The 26,646-nt window shown below is 48.1% G+C and overlaps 2 protein-coding genes across 8 annotated transcripts; both read right to left on the bottom strand.

The window, feature by feature from the left end:
• Nucleotides 1-440: 440 nt before the first annotated feature.
• Nucleotides 441-13,252, bottom strand: LOC128335908 (lactoperoxidase-like). Of its 5 annotated transcripts, none has more exons than XM_053274787.1 (4): nucleotides 13,132-13,252; nucleotides 12,251-12,428; nucleotides 7,354-7,425; nucleotides 441-1,329 (listed from the first exon to the last, which is right to left on the bottom strand). In XM_053274787.1, exons 2-4 carry the CDS (start codon nucleotides 12,414-12,416, stop codon nucleotides 1,277-1,279), a joined length of 291 nt encoding a protein of 96 aa, XP_053130762.1. In that variant the 5' UTR covers nucleotides 12,417-12,428; nucleotides 13,132-13,252; the 3' UTR covers nucleotides 441-1,276. The 5 variants fall into 5 exon arrangements, with proteins under 5 accessions (XP_053130762.1, XP_053130760.1, XP_053130761.1 ...); XM_053274785.1 differs by lacking the exon at nucleotides 13,132-13,252 and adding an exon at nucleotides 12,883-12,995; XM_053274786.1 differs by lacking the exon at nucleotides 13,132-13,252 and adding an exon at nucleotides 12,915-12,995.
• An 895-nt stretch (nucleotides 13,253-14,147) lies between these two features.
• On the bottom strand, nucleotides 14,148-23,366 carry PIMREG (PICALM interacting mitotic regulator). 3 transcript variants are annotated; one of them, XM_053274779.1, is made up of 5 exons: nucleotides 22,881-23,366; nucleotides 21,607-21,911; nucleotides 20,090-20,407; nucleotides 19,776-19,861; nucleotides 14,148-14,519 (listed from the first exon to the last, which is right to left on the bottom strand). In XM_053274779.1, the coding sequence occupies exons 2-5, from the start codon at nucleotides 21,886-21,888 to the stop codon at nucleotides 14,354-14,356; spliced, it is 852 nt and encodes a 283-aa protein (XP_053130754.1). In that variant the 5' UTR covers nucleotides 21,889-21,911; nucleotides 22,881-23,366; the 3' UTR covers nucleotides 14,148-14,353. The 3 variants fall into 3 exon arrangements, with proteins under 3 accessions (XP_053130754.1, XP_053130755.1, XP_053130753.1); XM_053274780.1 differs by having other exon boundaries at nucleotides 23,008-23,366; XM_053274778.1 differs by having other exon boundaries at nucleotides 21,607-23,366.
• Nucleotides 23,367-26,646: the final 3,280 nt, after the last annotated feature.

The raw sequence follows: 26,646 nt of genomic DNA, 5'->3' as shown, positions 1-26,646 counted from the left end.
GTCAAAGTTGAAGACAGATCATCCTAGAGAGAATCTTTTCTTTCTCTGATCACACAGAGAAAGGAAAAGTGGCACCTGCTGAAATCCCCCCCCCCTTTTATGCATCCATTAAACTTTCCCCTGGGGGTCCATGAAGTGTGTCCAAGTGTTCTGCAGAAAGTATATCTGGTTTTTAATCAAACAGTACATTTCTAATCAAAACATTAGACCCTTGCTAACTTGGCAAAGAGGCACCTTTTAACGTGGTGATTCTCTGTTATTTAGCAAGGGGAGAGCAACTGGCCCTATCCACCCCCAGCACAGCATCCCTCCAGTGACTGTTGCTGGTGTCTGTCTGATGTTTCTTTTTAGATTGTGAGCCCTTTGGGGACAGGGAGCCATCTTATTTGTTTGTTATTTCTCTGTGTAAACCGCCCTGAGCCATTTGTGTAAGGGCGGTATAGAAATCGAATACATAAATAAAAATAATAATAATAATGCATCCTTTAGAACTGTATAAATAAAATTCAAGAAAAATAAAAGTATAAAAAGGATCAGGGGTGGGAGTCCACAGATACTACTAGAGGATCTGGAGTAGTATCAATGCAAAAAGGGTTAAGAACCACAGAGTGAGTAAGTATCTGACCCAGATCTCCGCAAGCTGAGGGTCTCTGGAACTCCCTTGCCAAAGGCCATTGCAGCTGGGGGATGATGGGAGTTGTAGTCAACAACATCTGGGAATCTCTGTTACAAGGAACACTGCCCAGGACAAGTTTCCCTTTTGCTGGAAAACCATCATTGCTTGTAGGAGCGAATATTAGCCTACACAGATGAAAGATCAGAATTCTTAAACAACTTTCTATATTTCCAGACTGAGATTGTCCACAAAAGGATTCATACATTCAACATATTTATTAGAGAAAACAAGGATTTGCCACACCCAACCGCAAATCAATACAAATCCATTTTCCTCCATGACACATTAGCAATCCTTAGATTCGAAGCACTTGATTCTAAAAAGCCATATACTAAAATACAGATATTTATATATACCCCAAACAGAAATCTCACACTCCATTTTCTCCCCCTGCTGCTGGAAGTAACTCCAACATTATCACCCCAAGATGAGCGAAAGATACCCTGAACATTACACTGATTTTCAAACCAGACAAGTCAAGGGGTCTGATTTCCTGGCAGTTCACAAAATCACTGGGATACAGGTTCACCTTGAAGAAGTCCATCGGGACCTCTTTGATGTGCATGTTGTCTGAGATGAGCCGCAACAAGGAGTGTCCACTCAGGGTGAGGCATTGCTGGAAGATGAAGACGCCGGGATTCTCCCACCAGAACCTGTAAAAAGAGAGAGGTGGGATGCAGGCCAGGAAGGTTAACTGACTTTCTTTCACAGGTGTACAAACATGCTGTATTTCAACGATTGTTATACATACGCAATAAAGACAATGGCCTATGAAGTGGCAGGAGGTTCCAAGTTCCCTCCCTGGAATCTCCAGATAGGGCCGAGAGAGAGCTGGAAGCTCAGAGAGGCTGCTGCCAGTCTGTGTAGACAATATGGTCTGACTCAGGAGAAGGAGCAAGAAGAGAAAGGGACGCTTCGGCCTTCCTCACTTTGGACCCACAATCCACACCCTTCTAGGTCTGTTGCACTTGAGATCCCCGATCCGTAGCCTCCGAGGCCCGCCCTGCTTCGAATTACCAGTTTCGAATCTCCGATTCACAGGCTTGCTGTGCTTTGGATCAACAGCTGCTTTGGCCTTCCTGACTTTGGATCCTCGATCCATAGAAAACAGGTACAATAGAAAACTGTTTTATTGTTTTTGAAAGGCAGTATGTAAGGATTCTAAATTACAAAAGTATTTCTAATGTTTACCTATCATATGTTTATACTGCCCAATATGTATATCTCTGAGCGGTGTGCAAAATAAAATGGCACAAAGCCATTTTAAGTGTTTGGTTACGAACAGCAGCAATGATCATAACTGAAAGGGAAGGAAGGAAGGAATCTGATTTCCAAGAGAGAGAAAATAACGGAAGGCAAGAAAGAAAGGCAGAAAGATCTGATTTCAAAGACAGACAGGCCAAACAAACTGAAAGGGAGAACTGAAAGAAAGAAATAGAACAAACTGCTTTCAAAGCATGCACAAATGAACACCTATAAGGAAACTAAGAGGAAAGAAAGAAGGAACAGGAATATGGCAAATATTTATATACTGTTTTTCAACAAGAAAGGTACATTGGTACTTACCGTGAAGGTGTCTTCTGGCTGGTGTAGAAGAGGTCACCCAACATGGGATTACATCCCTCCACGTGCTCCAGAAGGCAGGAAGTAGTCATACTTAGAAGATCCTTAAACCCCCTGCATGTGGGTGGATCCTCTCAGTACCTACAACAGCTCAAGGTCCATAGAGAGCCAAAAAACAGAGAAAAAACACACAACAGACCCTCGAGCCCATATGGGAGCCAATAATAACAGTAAGGATAGCCCAGGCTCAGAAGAATTACCCGGGCGGGCCTTGGGTGACCTTTTCTACACCAGCCAGAAGACACCTTCATGGTGAGTACCAATGTACCTTTCTCGGCTGGTGTAGGAGGTCACCCAACATGGGAGATGCCAAAGCACCCACCACGGGAGGGACAGAAGAGAACAAACAGAATAGAAGAAACAGAAGAAATCACTGGTTTGGGAGGACCTTCTGAAGAACCCTTCGACCAAAAGCAGCCCTAGACGCCTCATGGTCGTCTAGCTTATAATGCCTGGAAAAGGTGAACGGCAATGACCACGTAGCCGCCTTGCAAATCTCCTCCAAGGAGGCTGCTGACGACAACGCCGCGGATGTAGCCGCTGACCTGGTAGAGTGCGCCATGACGCCTCCTGGCGGAGGAAGATTCTGGGCCCTGTAAGATTCCAGGATACATGACCGCACCCATCTGGCGATGATGGCAGAGGAGACCTTGGATCCACGTTTCAAGCCAGCAGTTCTTGATCTGTAAGGACCGCCTGGCTGCCCAACGCAGAAAAGACCGCCAAGTGGATTGATAGAGCCCCTGGTGGCGCAGTGGTAAAACTGCTGCCCTGTAACCAGAAGGTTACAAGTTCGATCCTGACCAGGGGCTCAAGGTTGACTCAGCCTTCCATCCTTCCGAGGTCGGTAAAATGAGTACCCAGAATGTTGGGGGGCAATATTCTAAATCATTGTAAACCGCTTAGAGAGCTTCCAGGTATAGAGCGGTATATAAATGTAAGTGCTATTGCTATTGCTATAGATCCTGTTAGTCGACGGCTTACGGGATGCCAGAATGGTCTGGATGACGTTGTCGGAAAGTCGCTCCTTCCTCAACAACGACCTTTCAACTTCCAAGCGGTCAGTTGTAACCACCCCGGGTCTGGGTGGAGGATCGGCCCCTGCTGTAACAGATCTACGCGCGACGGGAGTCTGAGAGGTCCTTCTACTGCTAGGTCCACTAACTCGGAGAACCACGGTCTCCTGGGCCAGTAAGGCGCAATGAGGATGATCGTGGCCCCCGACATACGCAGTTTCCTCAGGCAACGTGAGAGTAGAGGGAACAGGGGGAAGGCGTAGAGAAGAGACCGTGGCCACTGCGCCGACAGAGCGTCCACCACCTCCGCGCCCCGGGTCGGAAAGCGAGAGAAGAACCTGGGCAGCTTGGAATTCTGAGGTGTAGCAAAGAGGTCTATCAGTGGGAAACCCAGACTCAGGGTCACCCAGCGAAAAACTACCGGATGCAGACTCCATTCGGCCGGGTCCACCTCTTGCCTGCTCAGCCAATCGGCTTGAACGTTGGATTTGCCGCTGACTTGATGAGCCAGGATGGAGAGAAGGTTTGTCTCCGCCCACGAGAAGAGTTCCACCGCCTGAAGGTGCAGGGACCTGTACCTCATCCCCCCTTGCCTGTTGATATGCGCCTTTGTGGATACATTGTCCGTCCGAATCAATACATGCTGGCCCACCACCAATGGAAGGAAAACCTATAGGGCTAAGAATACTGCCCGCAGTTTGAGCCAATTTATACTGTGGCGTGCCTCCTTGTCGGACCAACGACCCTGTGCTGTCTTGTGGCGACAGTGAGCCCCCCAGCCGGAGAGGCTGGCATCGGTCGTGACCAGGACCCGGGCTGGCTCTAGGAAAGGCTTCCCTTGGAGGAGGTTCTCTTGCCTGGTCCACCAAACTAGGGACTGACGCAAGTGATTGTCCAGGTGGATCTGCTTGTCCCGCTTGGTCGCGATCCTGAGCTGGAAGGGGAGCAACGCCCATTGGAGAGGACGAAGGTGGAACCTCGCCCAGGGCACAGAGTCCATGGCCGCCACCATGAGACCCAGAAGCCGCGCCAGTTTCAGGATGCTGACTGAGGAAGAGCGAAGGACCCGCCTCACCAGGGAAGTGAGGACCTCTCTCCTGTCCTGGAGAAGGAAGAACTTGCATGCGGAGGTGTCCATGGCTACTCCCAGATGACGAAGACACGTGGTCGGGGTGAGGTGACTCTTGCCCTCGTTGATTAGAAAACCGTGGGCCCGTAGGAGGGACACTGTCCTTGCTAGTGCTAGCTCCACCTCCGATGCTGATCTTGCCCTGATCAACAAATCGTATAAATAGCAATAAAGGTTGACACCCTCCGTGCGCAGGACGGCCACCAGGGGGCTCAGCACCTTGGTAAAGACGCGAGGTGCCGAAGACAAGCCGAAGGGTAAGGCACGATACTGGTAGTGACGTCCCATGTAACAAAACCTCAGGAGAGGTCAGCTGTGGGGGTGGATCGGGACGTGAAGATACGCGTCCTGAAGATCTATGGACGCCAGGAAGTCCCCGGCCTGAAGGGCTTATGCAATGTTGGTCAGAGTCTCCATCCGGAAACGCTTCTTCACCACATACTTGTTGACCGGGCGGAGGTTTAGGACTGCCCTGGCCGAGCCATCCTTCTTTGGTACAGTGAAAATAATCAAGTAAATTCCCGACCTTCTCTGTGCATGGGGAACCCGTTCCACTGCCCCTATGTCCATGAGGTGACGAATGGCTTGGACGAGGCCGCTGTGCTTGACAGGGTTTTTTGATGCTGGGGTAATCAGGAACCTGTCCCTTGGAGTACTGGTGAGCTCTATCTTGTAGCCCCGTTCGATGATGGAGAGAACCCACCGATCTGAGATGGAGTCTTTCCAGGTGGGAAAGAACTCCAAGAGGCGGGCCCCTACCCTGATGCCCTGATTGTCAGGAGTGCTGCTTGGAGCCCCAACCCTGGGGAGGGAGAGGCTGTCGGCCTTGGTAGGAGAAACCCTGCCTACCCTGGGTTCTAGGCCTACCCCACTGGGGCCTATAGGGGCGAAAGGAGTCCCTCTGCTTGGACTGAGGTCTGAAACCTCTAGGCACCTGGGGAGACCTACGACCAGGACTCTTGTCCTCCTTACGGGGCACCGCGGGAAGCGCCTTCTTTTTTCTTTGGTCTCAATTAAGATCTAGGCATGTGCACGGACCGGTTCGGAGGCCATTCTAAAGGCCTCCAGACCGGTCTGGACACGGGGTGGTTTTGGTTCGGGTGGGGGGTTCCAAAAAGAATAGGGGGGGCTTTACTCACCCCTCAAGAATTTTGACGTATTTATTCAAGTAAGCGGGCGGCATACCTCCCTGCCGCCCGCTTCATTCCCCCTCCTCCGGCGGCGCGCGGCTCAGCTTCCTCCTCGTGTTTCAATTGCTATCGGGCGGCAGGGTAGCTCCCAGTCCCTGCCGCCCGGCTCTTCAATCCCCCCATCTCGGGTGGCGGCCGCCCCCTGAAAAGCCCCAAGACCCCTGGCGCCCCTTCCCTTCCCATACACAGGCAGTCGGCAGGAGAGCTCTCCTGCCGACCCCGTCCCCTTCCCCGGCTCGGCTGCAAATGGCTTCTAGGAAGCCTTTTGCACGCCTGCACAAAAGGCTTCCTAGAAGCCATTTGCAGCCGAGCCAGGGAAGTGAGCGGACGGCAGGGAGTTCTCCCGCCCTCTCGCAAGACCCATTTCTACTTCAAACATTTAAACGATCCGTTAATTGCATAACGGGGTGAGGGGCATAACGGATGTTGAGAACCTGGAATACGGGTGTCAGGCTTGGCGTAGCTTGGAGGTGAACCCCAGACCTTCTGCATGCAGAAACAGTATCCCTATGACTAGGACACTACAGCCCGGTGCCTTTCCTCCCCTACCCTCACAACAACCCTCTGAGGTAGGGAGATGGAGAGATACTGACTAGCCTAGGTCAAGGGGAAGTTTTGTGATTTATTTATTTTTAAACCCAAAGTTTGTATCTTTGTATTTACATAAACTTCATGCTCCATCATTATTGACTATAGAAGAGTACAATACGCAAAGGATTATATCATGCATCAATATAGGAACATGCAAGAAAGAGAGTCATTTCTACCCTATTTAATTACATATTTGTTTACATCACCATGGGGAAGCCTGGAGAGTGAAGACAATTAGAGAAGCATAACACATTAACACATAAGAATTTGTTCTGCTAAAATTCAGGAAATGGATTTCTCCCATTTCTCCCACTTTGTCTCCAAGATAATATGTCAGCTCAAATGTAGGCACAAAGTCCAAGCCTCAATTCCCGGAAGCATCTCCAAGCAGGGCTGGGAGAGACTCCTGCCCGAGATCCTTGGAGAGCTGCTGCCAGTCAGAGTAGACAGTACTGAGCATTGATGGACCAATGGTCTGACACAGTAGGCAGCAGCTAGCTATGTTCCTAAGACTCTCTCTAACTGCAGTGACCAGGACTGGACACATCACGTGAAACAAGCCTTTTCCACCATGCTTATCTACATCTCTGCACCCAAAGCAGAGGCTCTACTGAACAACAGAATTCCTGAAGCTGCCTCACTCTTCCCGAGTCAGACCATTGGCGCTTCTAGCTCAGAACTGTCAGAACTGTCTACACTGACTGGCAGCGGCTTCTCCAAAGTTTCAGCCACAAGCCGTCGCAGCCCTACCTGGAGATGCTGCCAGGGATTGAAACTGGGACCTTCTGCATGCTTGGCATCATCTAAAGAGCCATGCATTTCGTGGTGTGGTGAAAGGATGCCCCCCTGTGGCCGCTTTCTGCACTGCAGGGAGCTGAGGCTAGGCTATATGGATGGCAAAGGGCAATATATTTTCCTGGTGTGGCAAAAGGGTGCCCTCCTGTGGCCACATTTTGCACTGCAGCAAGGGGAGTATTTGCTGTATGAATGGCAAACGGACTGAGAATCCATAACGACATGGACCAAGGGCTCTTTAAATTTTTAAGAGATGATTTTGACTATCCCTTTCCTGGAGGCTGGATCTAATCCCCAGATATTAGGGCTCTGAAAGAGAAGCAGGGAGGTTACCTTCTAGGGAAGCGGACGAGAGGCTGGCAAGCTCCAGAAAGAAGCCCAGGAAAGCAACGACAGGCTTCATTTCTGGAAAGAAAGAAAAAACAGGTAGTTGAGCCTTTAAAACAGCTGCAAACCCGAACTGGTTTCAGTCGTGAGCCAACTAAAGTTTCCGTTCGTTGATCAATACTGGATGCTTTTAACTAGTAGGGCCCTTTTTTGTTTATCCCTTTGTCCATTTTGGTCCTGGTATGTTATGGTGTTGGATTACAACTCCCATCGTCCCCTGTGGCATGGGATGATGGGAGCTGTAATCCAACACCACCTGGAAATCCAAGTTCAAGAACCCACGTTAAGGCTGGCAGGGGTCTCCCAGCTCTTTACACCAAGTGTCCCCTTCTGTGGCAAACCTCTAGCTCCGATACCCCAGATGAGCAGGCCTGCTCAATTTTGGCCTTCCTGCAGATGTTGGCCTACAACTCCCATAATCCCTGGCTATTGGCCACTATGGCTGGGGATTATGGGAGTTGTAGTCCAAAAACAGCAGGGGGGGCAAAGTTGAGCAGGCCTGCTAGAGGATTTTAGTGTGCATTGTGTGCTTGCATGTACACACACACACACACACACACACACACACGTCACAGTTATGAGACAGGCCACTCTAGACCAAGTTACTCATGAGTATTCCCAATGGAACGGGAAGTCAAACTTATTTATTTATGTATTCATTCATTCATTCGTCCACAAAGAACCCACTAAAAGCGTCACAGCAGAACGTATCCAAGGACTGATTTTAAGCAGAAGGAGCAGAAATTGAACTCCTCATGACCCAGGATAGCTCTGCTGAACACGAACCTGCAGATGCAATGCACACCAACCAAAATCCCATTTTTGCCGCACGTACCTTACCCCATAAACCTGCAAATGGGTCCCGTGCAGCATCCTGTCAAATTCGAGCCGAATTCTTCTCCACTTGTGTTCCAGTCGCCTACCCAGCCGCTTCAGATCCCACAACTCCTCTGTATACCATGGGGACACTTTTAAAGCAGGTCGGAAGGGACATGTAGGAGTGATCGTGTCTCCTGCCCTGTTGAGTTCCCAATTCCAGGTTCCCACCAGGGCATCGGCAGAATCACTGGCAGCACCAACACCAAAACCCTCCAAGGCATTTTGGAATCTTACTGGGTCCAGCAGCCGTCTCGGGCGGACCATTTTAATAGTTCCATCACCCCCTGCAGGGCCGGGTTGTGGCTATGAAACCAACCTTAACCAGTTATTGTTCCGCCCATGACAATGGGGAAACCACCAAATCCCCAACCCACAGGACACCCCCCTGATCCGAGCAAAAGACCAAATCATGTGTGTGGCCGGCAACATGAGTTGGTCCTGAAACTAGCTGGGATCAGTCCATCATAGTCATGGCCTCTATGAACTCCTGAGTCACACCAGACCAATTGCTTCCTCCAACCAGGTCTCAGTTATACAGGTCAGATCGGCTCCCTCGTCCATGATCAAGTCATGGATGATCTCGATCCTATCCAGAACTGACCTGGCATTGCAAATTAGCATGGCTGGGTTCTGTGGGTAACTGGAACTGTTCCCCGAGACCGGAGAGTTGACAAATAAATTTGTCTAATTTTTTTTTAATAAGACTGCCTATGAGCAACTTAGTCAACCTATAACACAACCCATCTCCTAACCATAACATTTAAAGTGCAGCTTAATACATAGACATCCACAAACACACAAACTGTTACAGGTTAGACTACCCCGGCTTCCGTGTGATATTCAGACTAAGGTGGCGATTTCTCGAGGGCCAAGCCAACCAAGAAAGCCATAAACCTCACCTGTCATAAGCTCCGCTCCAGGTTGTAGAATCTGCTAGGAGACTGGGATTTTAATCGTCTCCAATCAGAAATGTGGGTAGGCCCTTAATGAGACACGTAATCGGGTTTTTGTTTGTTTTTTGAAGGACAAGATGGTTCAGGCCAAGCATTATTTATTACCCTTTTCCTGGGTCAAGCAGAGGGTGCTTGCTTCCTGGTTCAGTGGCCGAAAGGCGAGTTTGGTGGCCATTTGGCGGAGAAAATCCAAGCATTCTTGAGCAGAGGTTTACTTCTGATCATGGATCCAAATAGTTTGTGAACCAGGCCCACAAGATGGGTACCATCTCGGGACGGATTTCATTGCGAGTTCTGGCAAAATCTGCCCTCCTGGGAGTGGAAAAGAAGCACACAACTGCCCTTACAGCCTTCGGTGTGGGATCGCCCCATCTTTACCCCTAACCCCCAAATGACTGAAGTAAAACTGCCGTCATTTTTGCCCAGAGGAAAGGGTTAGGGTAACAACGAAGAGCGGCTAGCCAGTGGTCCTCTCTCTGTGGAGAGATCTTCGGAGGACTTTCCTGCCAATTTTCATTTCCATTCCTTTGACAATATCGATTAAAATTTGAGTCATTTTTTGTGTTTTAAAAACTGTTTAAAGCTTTTTAAACACCCCTGGAAATGTGGCCACTACAGGCCTGGTGTTCAGGACAGGGAAAGCACGACACCACCCTGGAAGCGGAAATTCTTGCAATGTTATCATCTCTTTTCCATCTCCAGGGGTTGTCAAAAATCACCAGGAGCATTGGTCCCCCTAGATCAGGCCTGCTCAACTTAGGCCCCCCCCCAGCTGTTTTTTTAGACTACAACTCCCATAATCCCCAGCTACAGTGACCAATAGCCAGGGGTTATGGGAGTTTTAGGCCAACATCTGCAGGAGGGCCAAAGTTGAACAACCCTGCCCTAGATGGTACCAGTTGTAGGGGCGTAAAGGAAATTCACTCGAATCGATTTTGAATCAATTCGAATCTGAAATCAGTGAACAGAGTGGAGATGAGCGCAAATCGATTTGAATTTGCCCAAAGTTGAATTTGAATCCATTCTAGTGAATCTCCACTCTATTCAAAGGTTTCTAATTTGAATAAACTCTAATTCACTTCCAGCAAGCATGCCCCAAACCAAAACAGCTCCTGAGAACAAAGAAATGTGCTCCACTAATTTTAGGCTGAGTCTTGTGATACTATCTGGGATATCTTTGAGCTTGTTGAGCCTGAGGATCCTCACCAACATTAAATTCCTCTCTTCGGGAGGGGTTTGTTCCATCTGCCCTTAAAGAGGCGGTGGTCTACCCTCTCCTGAAGAAGCCTTCTCTCAACCCTGATAATCTGGATAACTACCATCCAATCTCCAGCCTTCCTTTTCTTGGTAAGATTCTAGAGAAGGTGGTTTGTGCTCAGTTGATGAGAGTCCTGGAGGAAACCGATTTCTTGGAGAGAGAGTCCTGGAGGAAACCGATTTCTTGGAGAGAGAGTCCTGGAGGAAACCAATTTCAGCACAGCACTGAAACGGCATTGGTCGCCCTGTATCGGAACTTTGATGCGGGAAGCGCACCTCTCTTGGTTCTTCTTGATCTCTCAGCGGCCTTCGATACCGTCAACCATGCTATCCTTCTGGGGCACTTAAGTGGGCTGGGTCTTGGGGGCACTGTTCTTCAGTGGTAGCGGTCCTATCTCACTGGGCGATTCCAGTCGTTGTTGATTGGGGGTGAGTGTTCTGAGCCCCGGCCCCTTTCTGGGGGCGTTCCACAGGGAACTGTTGCCCATCAGAGTAGACAATAATGAGCTAGATGGACCAAGGGTCTGACTTAGTATACGGCAGCTCCCTATCTTCCCAACAATGAGTTTTTAGAAAGGAAACCTTTTCTCTGGGGAAAGGGCGCCATAGAAATTTTGAAGCCGAGTGGGAGGAAATCAACAGCAAGTCCTTGCCAAGGGCTAGATGCTGGAGAGAGCATACTCTCAAAACACCATTCATATCCCACTTGCTTTTTCTTCTGCGAAAGCTCTGCCATGTCTATATTAAATTCCTGACAGAGGAAACGAAAACTCACGTAAAGCCACAGAATTCAACACGGCGTTGGACCTGGCTGAACTCAAATGCACTCAAGGAACAAAAGGGGTCTTCTGGGTTGCATAAGTTGCCCTTTTGTAAAGGCAAACATCAGTGGTTCACCTTTTGCTTTCTCGGCAATAAATCACATCACAGTGTGTGCCTGTAATTCAATTCCACTTTGACGGCCATGACAGAGACAGGGAACAGATGTCATAGTAGAAATGAATTACAGGCACACAGAGATCAGGAGACAGGACTTTTCAGCATGAAATAAAAGCCAGAAACCATTTCAGACAATCATAAGGACAGCCCTGTTGGATCAGGCCCAAGAAGGCCCATCTAGTCCAGCGTCCTGCTTCACGCAGTGGCCCACCAGATGCCTCTGGGAGCCCACAGGCAAGAGGCGAGGACATGCTTTCTCTCCAACTGTTGCTCCCCTGCAACTGGGATTCAGAGGCATCTTGCCTTTGAGGCTGGAGGTGACCTATAGCCACCAGACTAGTAGCCACCGATAGACCTGTCCTCCATGAATTTGTCCAAGCCCCTTTTAAAGCCACCCCAAGCTGATGGCCATCACATCCATGGCAGAGAGTTCCACAGATTAATTACATGCCGTGTGAAAAAAGACTTCCTCTTGTTGATCCAACATTTCCCAGCCTTCAGTTTCAGGGGGTGACCCCCCTGGTTCGAGTGTTGAGAGAGAGGCAGGAAAATTTCCTCTCTGTCCCCTCTCTCTACTCCATGCATAGTTTTGTACACCTCTATCACCAATGTCTAGGAATTGCTTTGGGACGTGGTGCACAGATGTCCCACTCCGAGAATACATCATGACTCATGCAGACTGACCTTTCCTTTCCTGAGGAAATCTCGGGGACCCATTTTTAGTAAACAAAGTAGTCCTCGGAGTTCTGCTGGCTAGGGCTCGCTAAATATTACCCACAGCATCAACATTGCTAAATTGATAAGTTGGCACTCACCTGAAAGGTCATTCTCCTCAAAGGTAGGAAGTATATCCTGAAAGTTATTAGATCCCTCCACTTGCTCAGAGACGGGGCCAACCCATAAGAGTTTGCTCAGGTCATGCCATGGGAGGGGTCTCCCTCCTGGACTCCAGTCGTGAGTTCGAGGGACACTAGAGGCCATCTAGTCCACACCCTGCAGGAAATTCAACGTTAGAACATCCCTAACAGCTGGCTGTCCAGGTTCTGCTTTAAGACCTCCAACATGGGAAAGGCCCTCTACGTAACTGGTTCCATTGTCAAACTGTACTGTTTAAGAAGTTTATCCTAATTCTCAGCCAAACATCTACCCTCCCGGACCTTAAACCCAGCTGAGATCTAGTCCTGCGGTAGCCAAGAACCTCTTTCTCCCCATTTCAAGCCCTCCAGGTATTTGAGGAGTGGGACACAGGAAGCTGCCATATACTGAGTCAGACTCTTGGTTCATCTAGCTCAGTATTGTCTACCCAGACTGGCAGCAGCTTCTCCAAGGTTGCAGGCAGGAGTCTCTCAGCTCTATCTTGAGATGCCAGAGAAGGAACTTGGAACCTTTTACAAGCAGGCATGTAATCTCCCCAGAGCAGCCCCATCTGTCAAGGGGAATATCTTACAGTGCTCACTTGTCTCCCATTCAAATGCATACCAGGGCAGACCCTGCTTAGCAAAGGGGACAATTCATGCTTGCTACCACAAGACCAGCTCTCCTGCTACCATGACCCCCGCCATCTCCTCTTCTCCAAAAGAAACATACCCAGTTCCTTCAGCCTTGCCTCAGACGGCTCATTTTCCAGACCCCACCCTCTCTGTTGGTCTCCTCCGATTTCAGTATGTTTACATCCTGCTTAAAATACAACACTCACTTCTTGGCACACATTTCAGATGGAGCCCAAATATAGCAGAAGAAAATGGAGCTTTTCCGTCTTGGAAACTGCAGTTCAATGCAGTCCGAGATCACAGTCACCTTTCTTGCAGCCGCCTCACTCCTCTGCCTTTAAGCGCCACACACCTATCAGAACTCTCTAAGGTTTCTGGAGAAATGAAAATCGATTTGTCTGAAAACTTTGCTGCCAAGACAGAACTCTTCCCACAATGCTGAATTAAATGTAACTTAATTTAACAGGGGCAGTCTTCTCTTATAGAACTGTTGCAAAGATTACAGCAAGATAACTCACACAAAGCACTTTTGAACACATGGAGAATAGTATTTGAATGCCAGGTGTTATTAATAGGCCTGTTCATCCAAAATAACCAAATCAGATCCGCCACAATCCAATGCAAATGTTATCAGAATTAGTACCCATTTTAAATAAAGTTGGATCATATCGGAATTTCAGTAGGAAATTCCAATTTAAAAGAGATTTCTTCTGTAAAGGGATCAATAGGGAACACAAAACTCCTGACTAGTTAGAAAGTTTTAAGATTTGGTGATGATAGCAGTGTGTGTGGTCAATTTGAAGGCGATTTGATGTGGATTTTAAAAAAATGTTCGTGCCTAAACAGCTACAAAGAGAGTAGTAAGAGAATCCACCCTGACAATTCCGACAAAGATCCGATACAAGAGCGAATTAATTCCATCATTTCCGACACAATAAAAATCCTGTTGAAATTAATTTTGATTGTCCCACTATCGGACCCAACAGTACTACCAGAACTGACTGCATGGCCCTAATTATTAGCAATTAACTGGCCCAAGAACACGGCCACATCTTGGCTAACGAGGAAGCAGCACTCACAGAGAATCACCAAAGGAGTCTATATAGGGCCATGGATGCATAGGTTGCTTTCCTTTCTTGCTTTCCTGTTATAAACGGCCCTGAATTTCAGCACAGAATCTCACACACACAGAGAAAAATCAAGCAGACAAGAGATCATTCCATTGAGATTTTACGAATGAGCTTTTTTTTTTTAACAACCAACGAAAAAATCTTATTCAGAGTAAACGGGATAATTCAGAGCTTATTCAGAGCAGACTGGGTTATTCAGAGCTTATTCTGAGTAGGGAGTTAAATGCAGATACTGTACAAACACACACAAAATATCACATACACACACACACACACACAAAGTCCATCCATCTTCAGCTCAGAGGTTAATACTGTTGAAGCGGTTATCTGCCCAGCTGCGGAGCGTCCGTCTCAGCCGCACCGTCCGCCTCCCAAATGCTGGACAAGAGAGCTTCCGAGACCGCGAATGCGCGGCCTGCAAGTTCTGGGCCATGACCTGGTAGTAGTTTGTGACGGCTTGATCTCTGCGGAGAGATAAAGGGAAGGTTGTGAGAGCACCATCTGTAGAGGTGAGGAAAGACAGGTGAGGACACCGGCCTAATTTCGCAGACAAAAAAAGAGTTCCTCTACACGGACGCAGGTGGCATAACCACTAGGGATCCTTACCATCAGTGTTCCATTGAAACTCTGGCTGGCTGCCTTCCCCCCTTCGCTAAGAGCGAGGCGAGGGGGAAGCCCCAACAGGGCTCTTCATGTTCCCAGGTGGTGAACTTGCTGGCTGGCCATGGGAGGATCTGGAGCAAAGGGGTGCCTTGAGTGAAGCCCCCCCCCGTCGACCCCGGCGGCCAAGGAACAGTTGTCCTCCCTCACTCCATAGTCTCTATGCCCCTGGACAAGATATTGACTAGATGCATTTTTTGTCCGGCATCACAGGGCTTTTCTTAAGTGCAAGATAGGCCCAGCAAAGCAGAGAAAATGCAGGTGAATTCAGAGGCATCTACAAATCCACTTGCCAGTGGCAAGCAGATGCCCAGCACCATACAGATCTCCTCCCCGGTGGTCTCCTCTGCACCGTCATGTTCAAGGGGGGTAGGAAACAGCATGAATCCTGTCTGAGTGAGGGCTCCCCATTTCTTCCCCTCTCCATCCCCCAGTTCAAATCAGAGAAGACCCACTTCCCTCCAAAGCCCTTTCCCCGGGGGCCAGAAAAGGATCCAAGGGAAGAGTGTGGATTCGGGGCCTTCTCTGTGGCTGCTCCAGTGCCTTGGAACGCGCTCCCTGCTGAAACAAGAGCATCCCTTTCTCTGTTTGTTTTTAGGAGGGCCCTGGAGATGTACCTGTTTTCCCAGGCGTTCAATTAAGACCCCATTTTTTAAAATTCGAATGTGTTTTTAATCTATTTTATCTTTTTATGCATTTTAAGTGTTTTCTATTTCAGGATATAAATATAAATGTTAAAAAAATAATATATTTATATTTATTTATATTTATAAATATAAATGTAAAAATAAATAAATAAATAAAACATTTTATATGATAGAATATAATAAATATTTTAGAATTAGAATGAATAAATAAATATTAAAAAATATTTTATATTCTATTTTAATTCTGTAAACCGCCTAGAGATTTCGATATTAGGCGGTATATAAATTCAATCAATCAATCAATGGCTGGCCAGCCAAGCCGAAACCGGTGGATCCCTGCAAGTTCACAACTGATGGTCTCCTCTCAGGTTGCAACTTCTAGTATAAGTTCTTTGCACCCTCTCCTTATTTCAATGTCTTGAACGGGATGCAACCCCGCGCAGGGCCGTCACGTAAGAACTTCCCAACAAGCCGTACACAAAGGTACATCAGCGCAACATGTAGGGAGGAAATATGGCGAACACATCAAGCAAAGTTAAAATTAAATTAAAAAACGGCACAACTTTTCGTTCATGCTTGCGTGAGTCGTGGGGTTAGTAAAGATCCGGTCCCTCGCCTGAGCAGGGGGTGAGTGGATAGAAGAAAACCTACTGTTCAGATGCTTGGTTTTCAAGCAACATTGTACAAGTCGCAGAGAAGCTTACGAACATATGAAGCTGCCTGTGGAGTCAGACTCTTGGTAAATCTAGCTCAGTATTCCCTACCCTGACTGGCAGCAGCTCTCCAAGGTTTCAGGAAGGAGTCTCTCCCAGTCCTACTTGGAAATTCTGCCAGGAACTGAAAGTGGGACCTTCTGCATATAAAACAGGGGCTCTACCCTGCAAGCTGTGACCCCTTGAATTTATCAAGAGTTCCTCAGACCTCCAAAGACAGCAGGCCAATAACTGAGTTAGCGTCAACAGCACGGAACGGGTGTTTTAAAACCTGACCCTAAAAGCCTCTGCAATGCATGGTTTGGTTTGCATTTGGCAGGTTCACCTTTGCTAGAAGTTTTCAGCCAGACAGAGCCCAGACAGCCATTGGTTAGGGATGGCGCAGCAGTTTCCAGCACAGAGTGGGGGGGTGGTCTAGATGACCTCGGAGATCCCTTCCCGCTCTAACATTCTGTGGCATTTTCACGGCAGATGAAGAGGGGATTGCCTGCTCAGATGCAGAAAATGCTTCCTGTGGAGAGGACATCTCAAACCACTGCCTCAGAGGGCCAAGAAGGTCATTGCCGCCCAGCCCCGGGGAGACGGCGGAAGTATTAATACAGCGGAAGCCGTCACAGAAAATCCGGGAGTTCCCAATCCAACGGTCGACATTCTGCATGCACATTCTGCTGGTTAAAGAGCCGGGTGGTCTCCATGCAGGCAAACGTGGTGTGTTAGAGTATTCCAAGTAATATTTATTTTTTTAAAAAACAGACTTTACCTGGGCACTTTTTATCTTCAGTTACAAATGAGAGAGACTGCCATATCGCTAGCAAAAACGGGAAGAACACAAGGAATGAGGCTTTATGCACTGAAAATCAGAAAGAACTTGAAATGTGGTGAACAGGAAGCTGCCATATACTGAGTCAGACCCTTGGTCCATCTGGCTCAGTATTGTCTACCCAGACTGGCAGCGGCTTCTCCAAGGTCGTGGGCAGGAGTCTCTCTCAGCCCCGTCTTGGAGATGCTGCCAGGGAGGGAACATGGAACCTAAATGCTCTTCCCAGAGCAGCCCCATCCCCTAAGAGTGCTCACACATGAAGCTTCCCATCCAAATGCAAACCAGGGCAGGCCTTGCTTAGCAAAGGGAACAATGCCTGCTTGCGGCCAGAAGACCAGCTCTCCTGCTTCAAAACCAGCAATCTGACAGAATGAAAATGTTCAGCAGCACAAATGCCCTCCAAAGATGAATCCATGCAGAGAACCATGTGGTTATCATCACAGCTTCGGCCTAGGGTATTTAGGAGATCATCATCTCCATTATGAGCCCCGCCATCGATTGAGATCATCCGGGGAGGTCCGTCTGCAGTTGCCACCAGCCCGTCCGGTGGCTATTCAGGGACGGGCCTTCTCCTTTGCTGCCCCGAGGCTTTGAAATGTGCTCCCAGCCGAAATAACAGCCTTCCTATCTCCGACAGCTTTTTGAAAGGGCTGTGAAGACACACTGGTTTATGCCGGCTTTTAATCAGAGACCCCACCATTGTCTTTAAAATTGTTTTCATTTTAGCAACACAGAAGTCTGCCATCAACCGAGTGAGACCCTTTGCCCATCTAGCTCAGTATTGTCAATAGGGATGAGCGAATCGATTTGGATACAAATCGATTTGTACCCGAATCTAGCTGATTCGGGTGATTCGGAGACTAAACGAATCACCCCTGTGGTCCATTGTATAGATTCGGGTACAAATCAAATCGCGGCTGATTTGATTCGAATCTATTTGGGTTTGGATCTGTCCTATTAATTTCCCCAGATTCCCAGCTTTCATTTTTTTTAAAAAGCTAAGCTCTAGCCCTTATAGAAGTGGAGTTATGGAGCAAAATGTGTAGTCACTATTTTTCAAGTGTTCGGATTCTTTGGTGTATAATAACTTTCACTCAATGAATCCTTATGAGGATTCATTACACACCTTCATTTCTTCTATTCATTTTGACTGTCTTTTCGACAGCGCCAACTGTCAACTGCCATGTGCCAACTACACCCCACTCCCACCAGCAAGGCAGTGAAGTACTACTCAGTTTAAGTTAAGTGCCTAATGGGTGGAGGCTACCACCCAAATTGCAGAGGGATTGGGCAAAGGGCTGGTTTTTGGTGAATTGTTGAAGTTTTCCATAGGAAATCATGTAGGTTTCAGCAGCCCCATAACTGCACTTGGGGGGTGCTGGGGTGGCCCAGAGTGAGTGGTGGTGTAGTGAACAGAGGGTGCCAGTCACCCCCATGGATTTCTAGCCCATGGGGTTCGGGGTTCTGTTGTTTCTGAGGTGTTCTGAGTGTAGATTCTCTGGTAGCAAATGAGATTTTCAATACAAACCATGAATCCACGCTCATTTGCTACCATAGAATCTACACTCAGACCACCTCAGAAACAACAGAACCCTGTACCCCATGGGTTAGCAACCCATGGGGGTGGTTGGCACCCTATGTGCACTACACCACCACTCACTCTGAGCCACCCCAGCGCCCTCCAAGTGCACTTATGGGGCTGCTGAAACCTCCATTATACCTTATAGGGAAAAACCTTAAAGATGAGTAAACTTCAACTATTCACCAAATCCAGCCCTTTGCCCAATCCCTCTGCAATTTGGGTGGTAGCCTCCACCCATTAGGCACTTAACTTAAACTGAGTAGTACTTCACTGCCTTGCTGGTGGGAGTGGGGTGTAGTTGGCACATGGCAGTTGACAGTTGGCGCTGTCGAAAAGACAGTCAAAATGAATAGAAGAAATGAAGGTGTGTAATGAATCCTCATAAGGATTCATTGAGTGAAAGTTATTATACACCAAAGAATCCGAACACTTGAAAAATAGTGACTACACATTTTGCTCCATAACTCCACTTCTATAAGGGCTAGAGCTTAGCTTTTTTTAAAAAATGAAAGCTGGGAATCTGGGGAAATTAATAGGACAGATCCAAAACACAAATAGATTCGATTTGGATCAGACGCGATTCAGATCCGAAACGAATTTGGGGTGATTCGGATGGGTAAGATTCAGATCCAAATCGAATCAGGGCTGTTTTGATTCAGTTACAAATCGAAACACAGAAAATCCTAATTGCACACCCCTAATTGTCAACACAGACTGGCAGCAGCCTTTTGGGTTTTAATCTCTGGTTTATTTTTAAATTTTTAAATTGTTTTTAATTTTTTTGTATATGTTTTTAACCAGTTTTATGCTATTGTTAAACGCCCAGAGATGAAAGTTTGGGGCGGTGTACAAATTTAATAAAATCAGGGTCTGCCTTGGTTTGCATTTGAATGGGAGACTACATGTGTGAGCATTGGAAGATATTCCCCTTATGGAAATGGGGCTGCTCTGAGAAGAGCATCTGCCTGCTTGCATGCAGACGGTTCTAAGTTGCCTCCTTGGCAGCATCTCCAAGATAAGGCTGAGAGAGATTCCTGCCTGCAACCCTGGAGAAGCTGCTGCCAGTCTGTGAAGACAATACTGAGCTAGGCGGACCAAGGGTCTGACTCAGTATATAGCAGCTTGCTATGTTCCTATATGTCCCCAGACCTTTGCTGCACAGGACAGAAATCTGAACCGCACGATTCGGAAGTTGCGCTCCCCACCTGGGCAGAAATGCAGCCACAATCCGAGGCAAGGTTTTGGGAATCCCCCACCCTAGACAGGACAAGGGCACCCACAGGACGCCCAAGTCTCACCTCTCCTCTTGGACGATGATATCGTTGAAGGTTTGGGAGAGGTGCTTCAGTTTCCGGATGCCTGTAGAGACCAGATCGCAGTCAAACTTCCTGGAAGGGGGTGGAGAGGGGAGAGAGGAAGTGGGTACAAGGGTTAGATGCTGCTGCTGATGCAGAGGAGTGAGGAGCTGTATCCATCTCTTCTTCGGCATGCAGCAAGCGGTCACGGTCTCAACAAGAGGGGTGCCAGGCTGGTCCAGCCTAGTTTATATCTGTGGGACTCTCTGCCACTGTATGTGTGGGGCAAATAGCTCCAGAGACCCTGAAAAACCCACTTGCCTTCTGCAGCCAGCAGAAACCAGAGAGCCGTACGGACTTCTCAAGGCCGCGGCCTGCCTTGATCTTCGGAGAGGGAGGACCTCTCTTCTACGTTGTCGGGAGTCCGGTTGAAAGGAAGAGCTCTTGTCCGATCCGGACAGGATCTTGGTGGTGGACGTCGGGGTTGAGACAGCAGCCATCCTTTGGCTCTTGCGTTGAAGGGCCCTAGGCGACACAGCCTGAGGTCTGGTAGACCCCAGGCCACCCTTGGTGGAAGCTTTGCTCAAAGTAGTCAGCAGAATGCGAGCGGGCCCCTGACAGTGCTTCTGGATTTGCTGGAATGCAGAATGAATATGACGACATGACATTCAAATGGCACCAACGTTTTAAAAGTGCTGGACTTGAGTTAGGTTAAAAATCAAAAGGCAATTCAAAAAATAATAATAATGTAAAAGTGCCCCCTTAGAGGTATAGCTAATCCATCATTAAGAAAGCTAAGATATGGGATCTGTATGGAGAAAAAGGGGCCACATCTCTGCCAGAGACTGGTTTGTAAAAACTTGGATCCGCATAATGGATCAAGTCTCCGCATCTTAAAAACCTGACAGCCATCATAATCAAGATATCCTATTTTAATATGAGAGAGACGGAAAACCTTTTGGAACAACACAGAAGGGGCAAAGATTGAGTCCATTCACCCTCATCACTTGCTTATGTCTATTGCTGGTGAGATATAAAATGTAAAAATAAAAATAATATCTATTTTTAACATTGGTAATTGAACAAAGAACATACATAGGAAGCTGCCACATACAGTCAGACCATTGGTCCATCTAGTTCCATATCTACCCAGACTGGCAGCGGCTTCTCCCAGGTTGCAGGCAGGAGTCTCTCTCAGCCTTATCTTGGAGATGCTGCTGCCAGGGAGGGAACTTGAGACCTTCTGCATGCAAGCAGGCAGATTCTCTTCCCAGAGTGGCTCCATCCCCGAAGGGGAATTTATTTTATTTACTTTTATTGTTAAATTTATACCCCGCCTTTCATTAAGAAAATCCCAAGGAGGATTATCTTCGTGCTCACACATGTCTCCCATTCAAATGCAAACAAGGGTGGACCCTGCGTAGCAAAGGGGAGAAATCATGCTTTCTACCACAAGACCAGCTCTCCACCTTGGAAAGGTTGGTGTAAGTCCAGAGAGGTTAACTTTAGGGTTTTATGCATTATATTAAAAAAGAAAGCAAACACAGACTAAGACAAGAAGTAGAGTTAATCCATCACCTTAAGTGGCGCAGCGGGGAAAAGCTTGACTAACGAGCAGAAGGTTGCCGGTTTGACTCCCCGCTGGTACCTGTATCAGGCAGCAGTGATATCGGAAGATGCTGAAAGGCATCAGCTCATACTGTGCGGGAAGAGGCAATGATAAACCCCTCCTGTATTCTACCAAAGACAAACACAGGGCTCTGTGGGCGCCAGGAGTCGAAATCGACTTGATGGCACACTTTGCCTTTAGGGGTAACCCGTCCTCTTCCCTTACCTGTGACACATCCCTCAAGACATTTTTGGCCGTCCTCGTCAGCGCCTGGCGGTGTTGAGCCTTATCCTTGGCTTCCAGGCTCTCCCATGTCGGGTTCTTGTCAAAATTGATCTCGACTTCCTTCAGGGGCATCCATTTCCGTAAGGACATCCGGACGGCACTCAGGTTCCGAAAGGGCTTTCCCCAGAACCGGTCAGGCAGTGGGCTTTCCTCAAAGTCCGAGAGTATCTCGTGGTTCCTCCAACCCATGCTGGCCCCTACGCTGTGGAAGACGGACGCCATCTTCCCCCCCCAGTCAGATCCTCCTAATGCATGAAGAAGAAAGCCTTGCAAATAAATCTACTCATGTTACTAGTCCATAAGTTCAAACAATGGGCACAGCTGTAGGGGGAAGAGGTCAAGGAGGGGATGGAAAGAGCTTGCTACCTGTCTGCTACCTTGCTACCATAGGTCCATCTAATTCAGTATTGCCTACCCAGACTGGTAGCGGCTTCTCCGAGGCTGCAGACAGGAGTCTCTCCCAGCCCTATCTTGGAGATGCTGCCAGGGAGGGAACTTGGCACCTTCTGCATGCAAGCAGGCAGATGCTCTTCCCAGAGAGGCCCCATCCCCTAAGGGGAAATATCTTCCCATTCTCACATCATGTAGTCCCCCATTCAAATGCAAACCAGGGTAGACCCTGCTTAGCCAAGGGGGCCATTTATGCTTGCTGCCACAAGACCAGCTCTCTTCTTTTAACAAACCCAAGGGGGGTAAATTGGTCAGTTTCCGTTTTCTTGACACGACCGATTGGTAAATGTCTGAGCAATTAGTAAATATGTGAGCGATTCGTTTACAGAAAGCATTTACAGAGATTTACAAAGCAGTTGGCCAAGTTCATGGCAATCAATTCCCAGTTGCATTCCAAACATATTAAAGAATTTTTTTAAAAAAATCTTTAATCTTAGGACAGTCGCAGAACATGTGGGGAAAAGATCTGCCCCCAGTTTCCACCAGCAAAGGCCTGAACAAGGCAGATTAATAAAGCATAATCTAAGCGGTGAAACCGTTTAAAAACTCTTTCAAGTCAGCATTTAAGGAAAGATCAGAAACAACCCTAAATTGAGACTATGCTCTCTCCATAATCTATCTCAGCCTAACCTACTTCACAGGGTTGTTGTGAAGAGAAACCTAAGTATGTAGTACCCCGCTCTGGGCTCCTTGGAGGAAGAGCGGAATATAAAATGTAAAAAATAAAATAAAAATAATAGAGTAGATCCAGGTCAGTTTCTCACCATCTGTCTATCCATATTTAGATTAATAAGCAACTTATGCATAGGACTATGTACGACGTTTACTTCCGGACCATAAAAGTATTCATTCAAAATCCGGCCTTATTCACAGGTTATGTTCAACACTCACACAGTCTGCGTGCACTGGTACAGATCTGTAAGCAGGCATGGATATTTGTATGTTATGCTGAACACAGGTACAGCAGTCTATTTCCTTTATGTACCCAGGATTTCAGGATATTGATCAGAAATATTCAGGTGTGTGTTTAACATGAACCCAGGTACAGGCATTCACACAAAAACCTAAACCTGTGGACAGACATCTGCACACAATGTCTGCATAGGATTTTTGTCAGGTTCCTTAAAAACCCAGATTCTCTAAGCAATTTAGTCTCAGGATTTCTGGGCCTTTGATCCCAGCATTTTCAAATCAGGCATAATCACTTGTTATATCTTATTTGCAAGTACTGAAACCACATGAGATCTACTATCCTCTCTAATAAAACGCTTGGTGTCCGTCCGTGGACGGACACCAAGCGTGTGTTAGTGCCTCCCTTGACAGTTCTGGGCATGCGCGGAGCGCATGCCCAGAACAGGCCAGGGAGGCACGACCGCCAGCACCCGGCGGACATCTTGGGCGGCCAGAAATGGCCGCCCAAAAGAAGCCGGGAAGCAAGGAAAGTGGCGGCGGGGTAAGCTGGCCGAGGCGGTGGCAGAGCCGCTGTCTCGGCCAGAGGATGCAGAGCGGGGGGCCAGAGGAAGCCGGGCGGGGGGAAGAGGCGGCGAGGGAAGCTGGCCGAGGTGGTGGCGGAGCTGCCGCCGAGGCCTGGCGGCGCCGCCAAAGCCCGGCGGCGAGGACACTTTGGGGCCCTTGCCCGGCCGGAGAGACTGGCCGGGAATGTGAGGCGGGGGTGGGGGCGGCCCGGTTCGGACCGGCAGCGTGGCCATGGAGGCAGCCCACTTTCGACCACTAAATAAAGTTGCTGGGTGAGTGGTGGGTGGAGCGCAAGTCTTCTGGGCAGGGGGGAGGGCAAGAGGGAGTGGGGTTGGGCCCGGAGCACTCACTAGCGCCGGAGAAGCGGCGGCGGGGGAAACTGGCCGAGGCGGTGGCAGAGCCGCCGCCTCGGCCAAAAGAGACTGGACGTTGCAACAGTATGGGCAGCAGATTAGCACAGAGAGGAGCTCTGTTCGTGAGCTCCTCACTTCCTCTGTGCGAATTATGTTTTTTCTTCGCCCGACTGTCGCGGGCTGGAGCGGGTAAGGTCGGCTCGGGCAGCTGGGTGGGCGAAAGGTGGGGGCGGCGGCGGCCTTCTCATGGGCCATTTTGGCCCTTAATCATTGGGGGGGGGAGCGGGGAAGGAGATTTTGAGAAGCTGGGTGGGTGGGTAGGCGAGAGGCGGGAAGGAAACAACATCTCCAGGAATAAAGGACAACAAAAATTTTTAAAAAAGGTCCTAGCACCCGTTATTTAAACGGGCTTAAAACTACTAGTATATTATATATGTATAAATATCCCTCCCTCTCTCTCTCACAGAGTTCTGGAAATAGATAAAACCACACCAAAGACCTCTGAGCATATGCAAAGTGTTTTCTTTTCCATTCTGGGCGTTTTTTAAAGTGTTCAAAATGTTTTTTAACAGGACCCATCCCAAGAAATCTCTCACACATACACTTCCAGAGAGTCCTGGAATTAGAGGGAAACACATCCAAAGACCTCTGAGGATATGCAAAGTGTTTTTTCCCCTTGCAATGGGACTCATCCCAAGAGCTCTCTCTCTCTCGTTCTCTCTCACTCACACACACACTGACTTTTGGAGAGTCCTGTTATTAGAGGAAGCCACACCTAAAGACCTCTGGGCATATGCAAAGTGTTTTTCCCCTTTACAATGGGACTCATTCCAAGAAATCTCTCTCTCACACACACACACTCTATCGAAGAGTCCTGGAATTAGAGGAAGCCACATCCAAAGACTTCTGAGCATGTGCAAAGTGTTTTGCTTTTATAATGGGACTCAGCCCAAGAAATCTCTTTTTCTCTGAGACTCCTAGAAATTGAGGAGGCTGCACCCAAATATCTCTAGGCATACACAAATTGTTTTTTTCTTTCCAATGGGACTCAGCCCCAGAAATGAGTAAGGAGAAGCCATAGGTCAGTGTAGAGCATCTGCTGTGCATGCAGAATGTCCCGGGTTCGGTCCCGGGTTCGATCCCTGGCATCTCCACTCAGCCTCAGAAACATCCATTCCAAACCTTGGAGAGATGCTGCCAATCAGAGCAGAAAGTACTGACTTGGCTCAACCAAGGATCAGACTCAGTCCAGCAACGTCCCGATCGGCAACGTCCTAACATCCTTTTTGTTTCAGCGGACTTTTAAAATTTGTGATTTTAACATCTTGGCTGGTTTCGGATACCAGTTTGAGCTTGCTGCTTGTGTCCTCTTTCTTAGCTATGTTATAGGTTATGTAAAACTGCTTTGCGGAAGCCAATATGCAAATCTTCCAGAAACATAAATGCATTGCCGCTTCACATGCCTGTGCGTGGAGATCAGCACTGCGATCTCGTACTACACCCGAGCCGAGATGAAATCCCAAACGGATCATGGAAGGTATTTTTCAAGTGGCGGTGAGTCACACATACAACTGGGAGCACCTCTTGGATCTCTGCCCACCCACCTTACAAGACTGCACCTTTGCAATAGGAGCAATATAAACCACCAAAGGAGAGCGAGAGGAAAAAGCACCATCTTGATAAATAACTTTCACATTTCACATAGAAATGTAAATAATGTATTTGTAGACAGCAGACTACAAAAGTCTCCTGGCGGTTAACAAACAAGGCAGGAAGACGTTTATTTCCTTCCTGACGGGACACAAAGGTCCCTTGTCCCATATGCCGAGAGTCCGTTTTCCAGGGGGACCGAACAATGCATCCCTTTGTGGCTTGTTTCGAAGTTAATTTCCAAGGCTGATGAGATCTGTGTGTCTCTCTATTCTGCGTGTTCCTCACAGTCGGGCAATTCTCAAACGAGGGCTAGCAGGGAACATTATTAGGGGAGCGAGGATTTGGCTATATGTTAAATACTTAAGAGAGGCAAGGTAAGATCTATGCGGTTGGTCTGTTTCCCATATGAATGAGGCTTGCTTGGCGTTTTCAAAAACGCACCCAGAATCCTCTTAGGAAATCTTGTCGGCTCGGATTAGGTCAAAGCTTCCACGTTTCGTTCCTGGCTCGTTTCCTCTTCTGGTCCAAGCCGGTGCTGCAGAGAGATCTGTACCAGGCCAACAGAACTTGGCATCAGAGATGATCCTGCATGGTGTAGTGGTTAGAGTGCTGGACTAGGACCAGGGAGACCTGAGTTCAAATCCCCATACAGCCATGAGACTTGCTGGATGGGGCAGCAAAAAGGGGGAAATATTTTGGCCCGAGTGCCCACTACCCCTGAATCCTCATTAATAACTTGCCTGAATTATTATTTAGGGTTTTTTTTCTCCTTTTAAGGGTGCAGGACTATCTCTAAACCAAAAAAAATATGTATAACTGCATCTTTCGTATGTTTCACTCTCCTTCCCAACTTCCGACATCAAATTGTAAGGACCTTGGGGCAGGGACTGAACTTTTTTTCATGTATGTTACTCGGAAGAGCAGGGGTTTCCAAGCCATTTGGCTGGGGGATGATGGGAGTTGCAGTCTGATGACAGCTGGGGACCCAGCCTTGAGAACGCCTGCTGAGAAGCTTTCTGTGAGCCGACCTGGGGAGAGGAATATATTT

Source organism: Hemicordylus capensis, chromosome 12 (genome assembly GCF_027244095.1).
Source record: "Hemicordylus capensis ecotype Gifberg chromosome 12, rHemCap1.1.pri, whole genome shotgun sequence".
Classification (NCBI taxonomy): domain Eukaryota; kingdom Metazoa; phylum Chordata; class Lepidosauria; order Squamata; family Cordylidae; genus Hemicordylus; species Hemicordylus capensis.
This window is presented reverse-complemented; position numbering and strand designations above follow the sequence as displayed.

Excerpts from the sequence above, each read along its gene's own strand:
- LOC128335908 (XM_053274784.1), bottom strand. The coding sequence starts at position 2,331 with ATGACTACTTCCTGCCTTCTGGAGCACGTGGAGGGATGTAATCCCATG. Across the intron at positions 1,330-2,242 it reads AGCCAGAAGACACCTTCACG|GTTCTGGTGGGAGAATCCCG; the intron begins GTAAGTACCAAT and ends CTCTTTTTACAG.
- PIMREG (XM_053274778.1), bottom strand. The coding sequence starts at position 21,888 with ATGGCGTCCGTCTTCCACAGCGTAGGGGCCAGCATGGGTTGGAGGAAC. Across the intron at positions 19,862-20,089 it reads CTGCTGGCTGCAGAAGGCAA|TTTGACTGCGATCTGGTCTC; the intron begins GTGGGTTTTTCA and ends CCTTCCAGGAAG. Across the intron at positions 14,520-19,775 it reads ATCATCGTCCAAGAGGAGAG|AGATCAAGCCGTCACAAACT; the intron begins GTGAGACTTGGG and ends ATCTCTCCGCAG.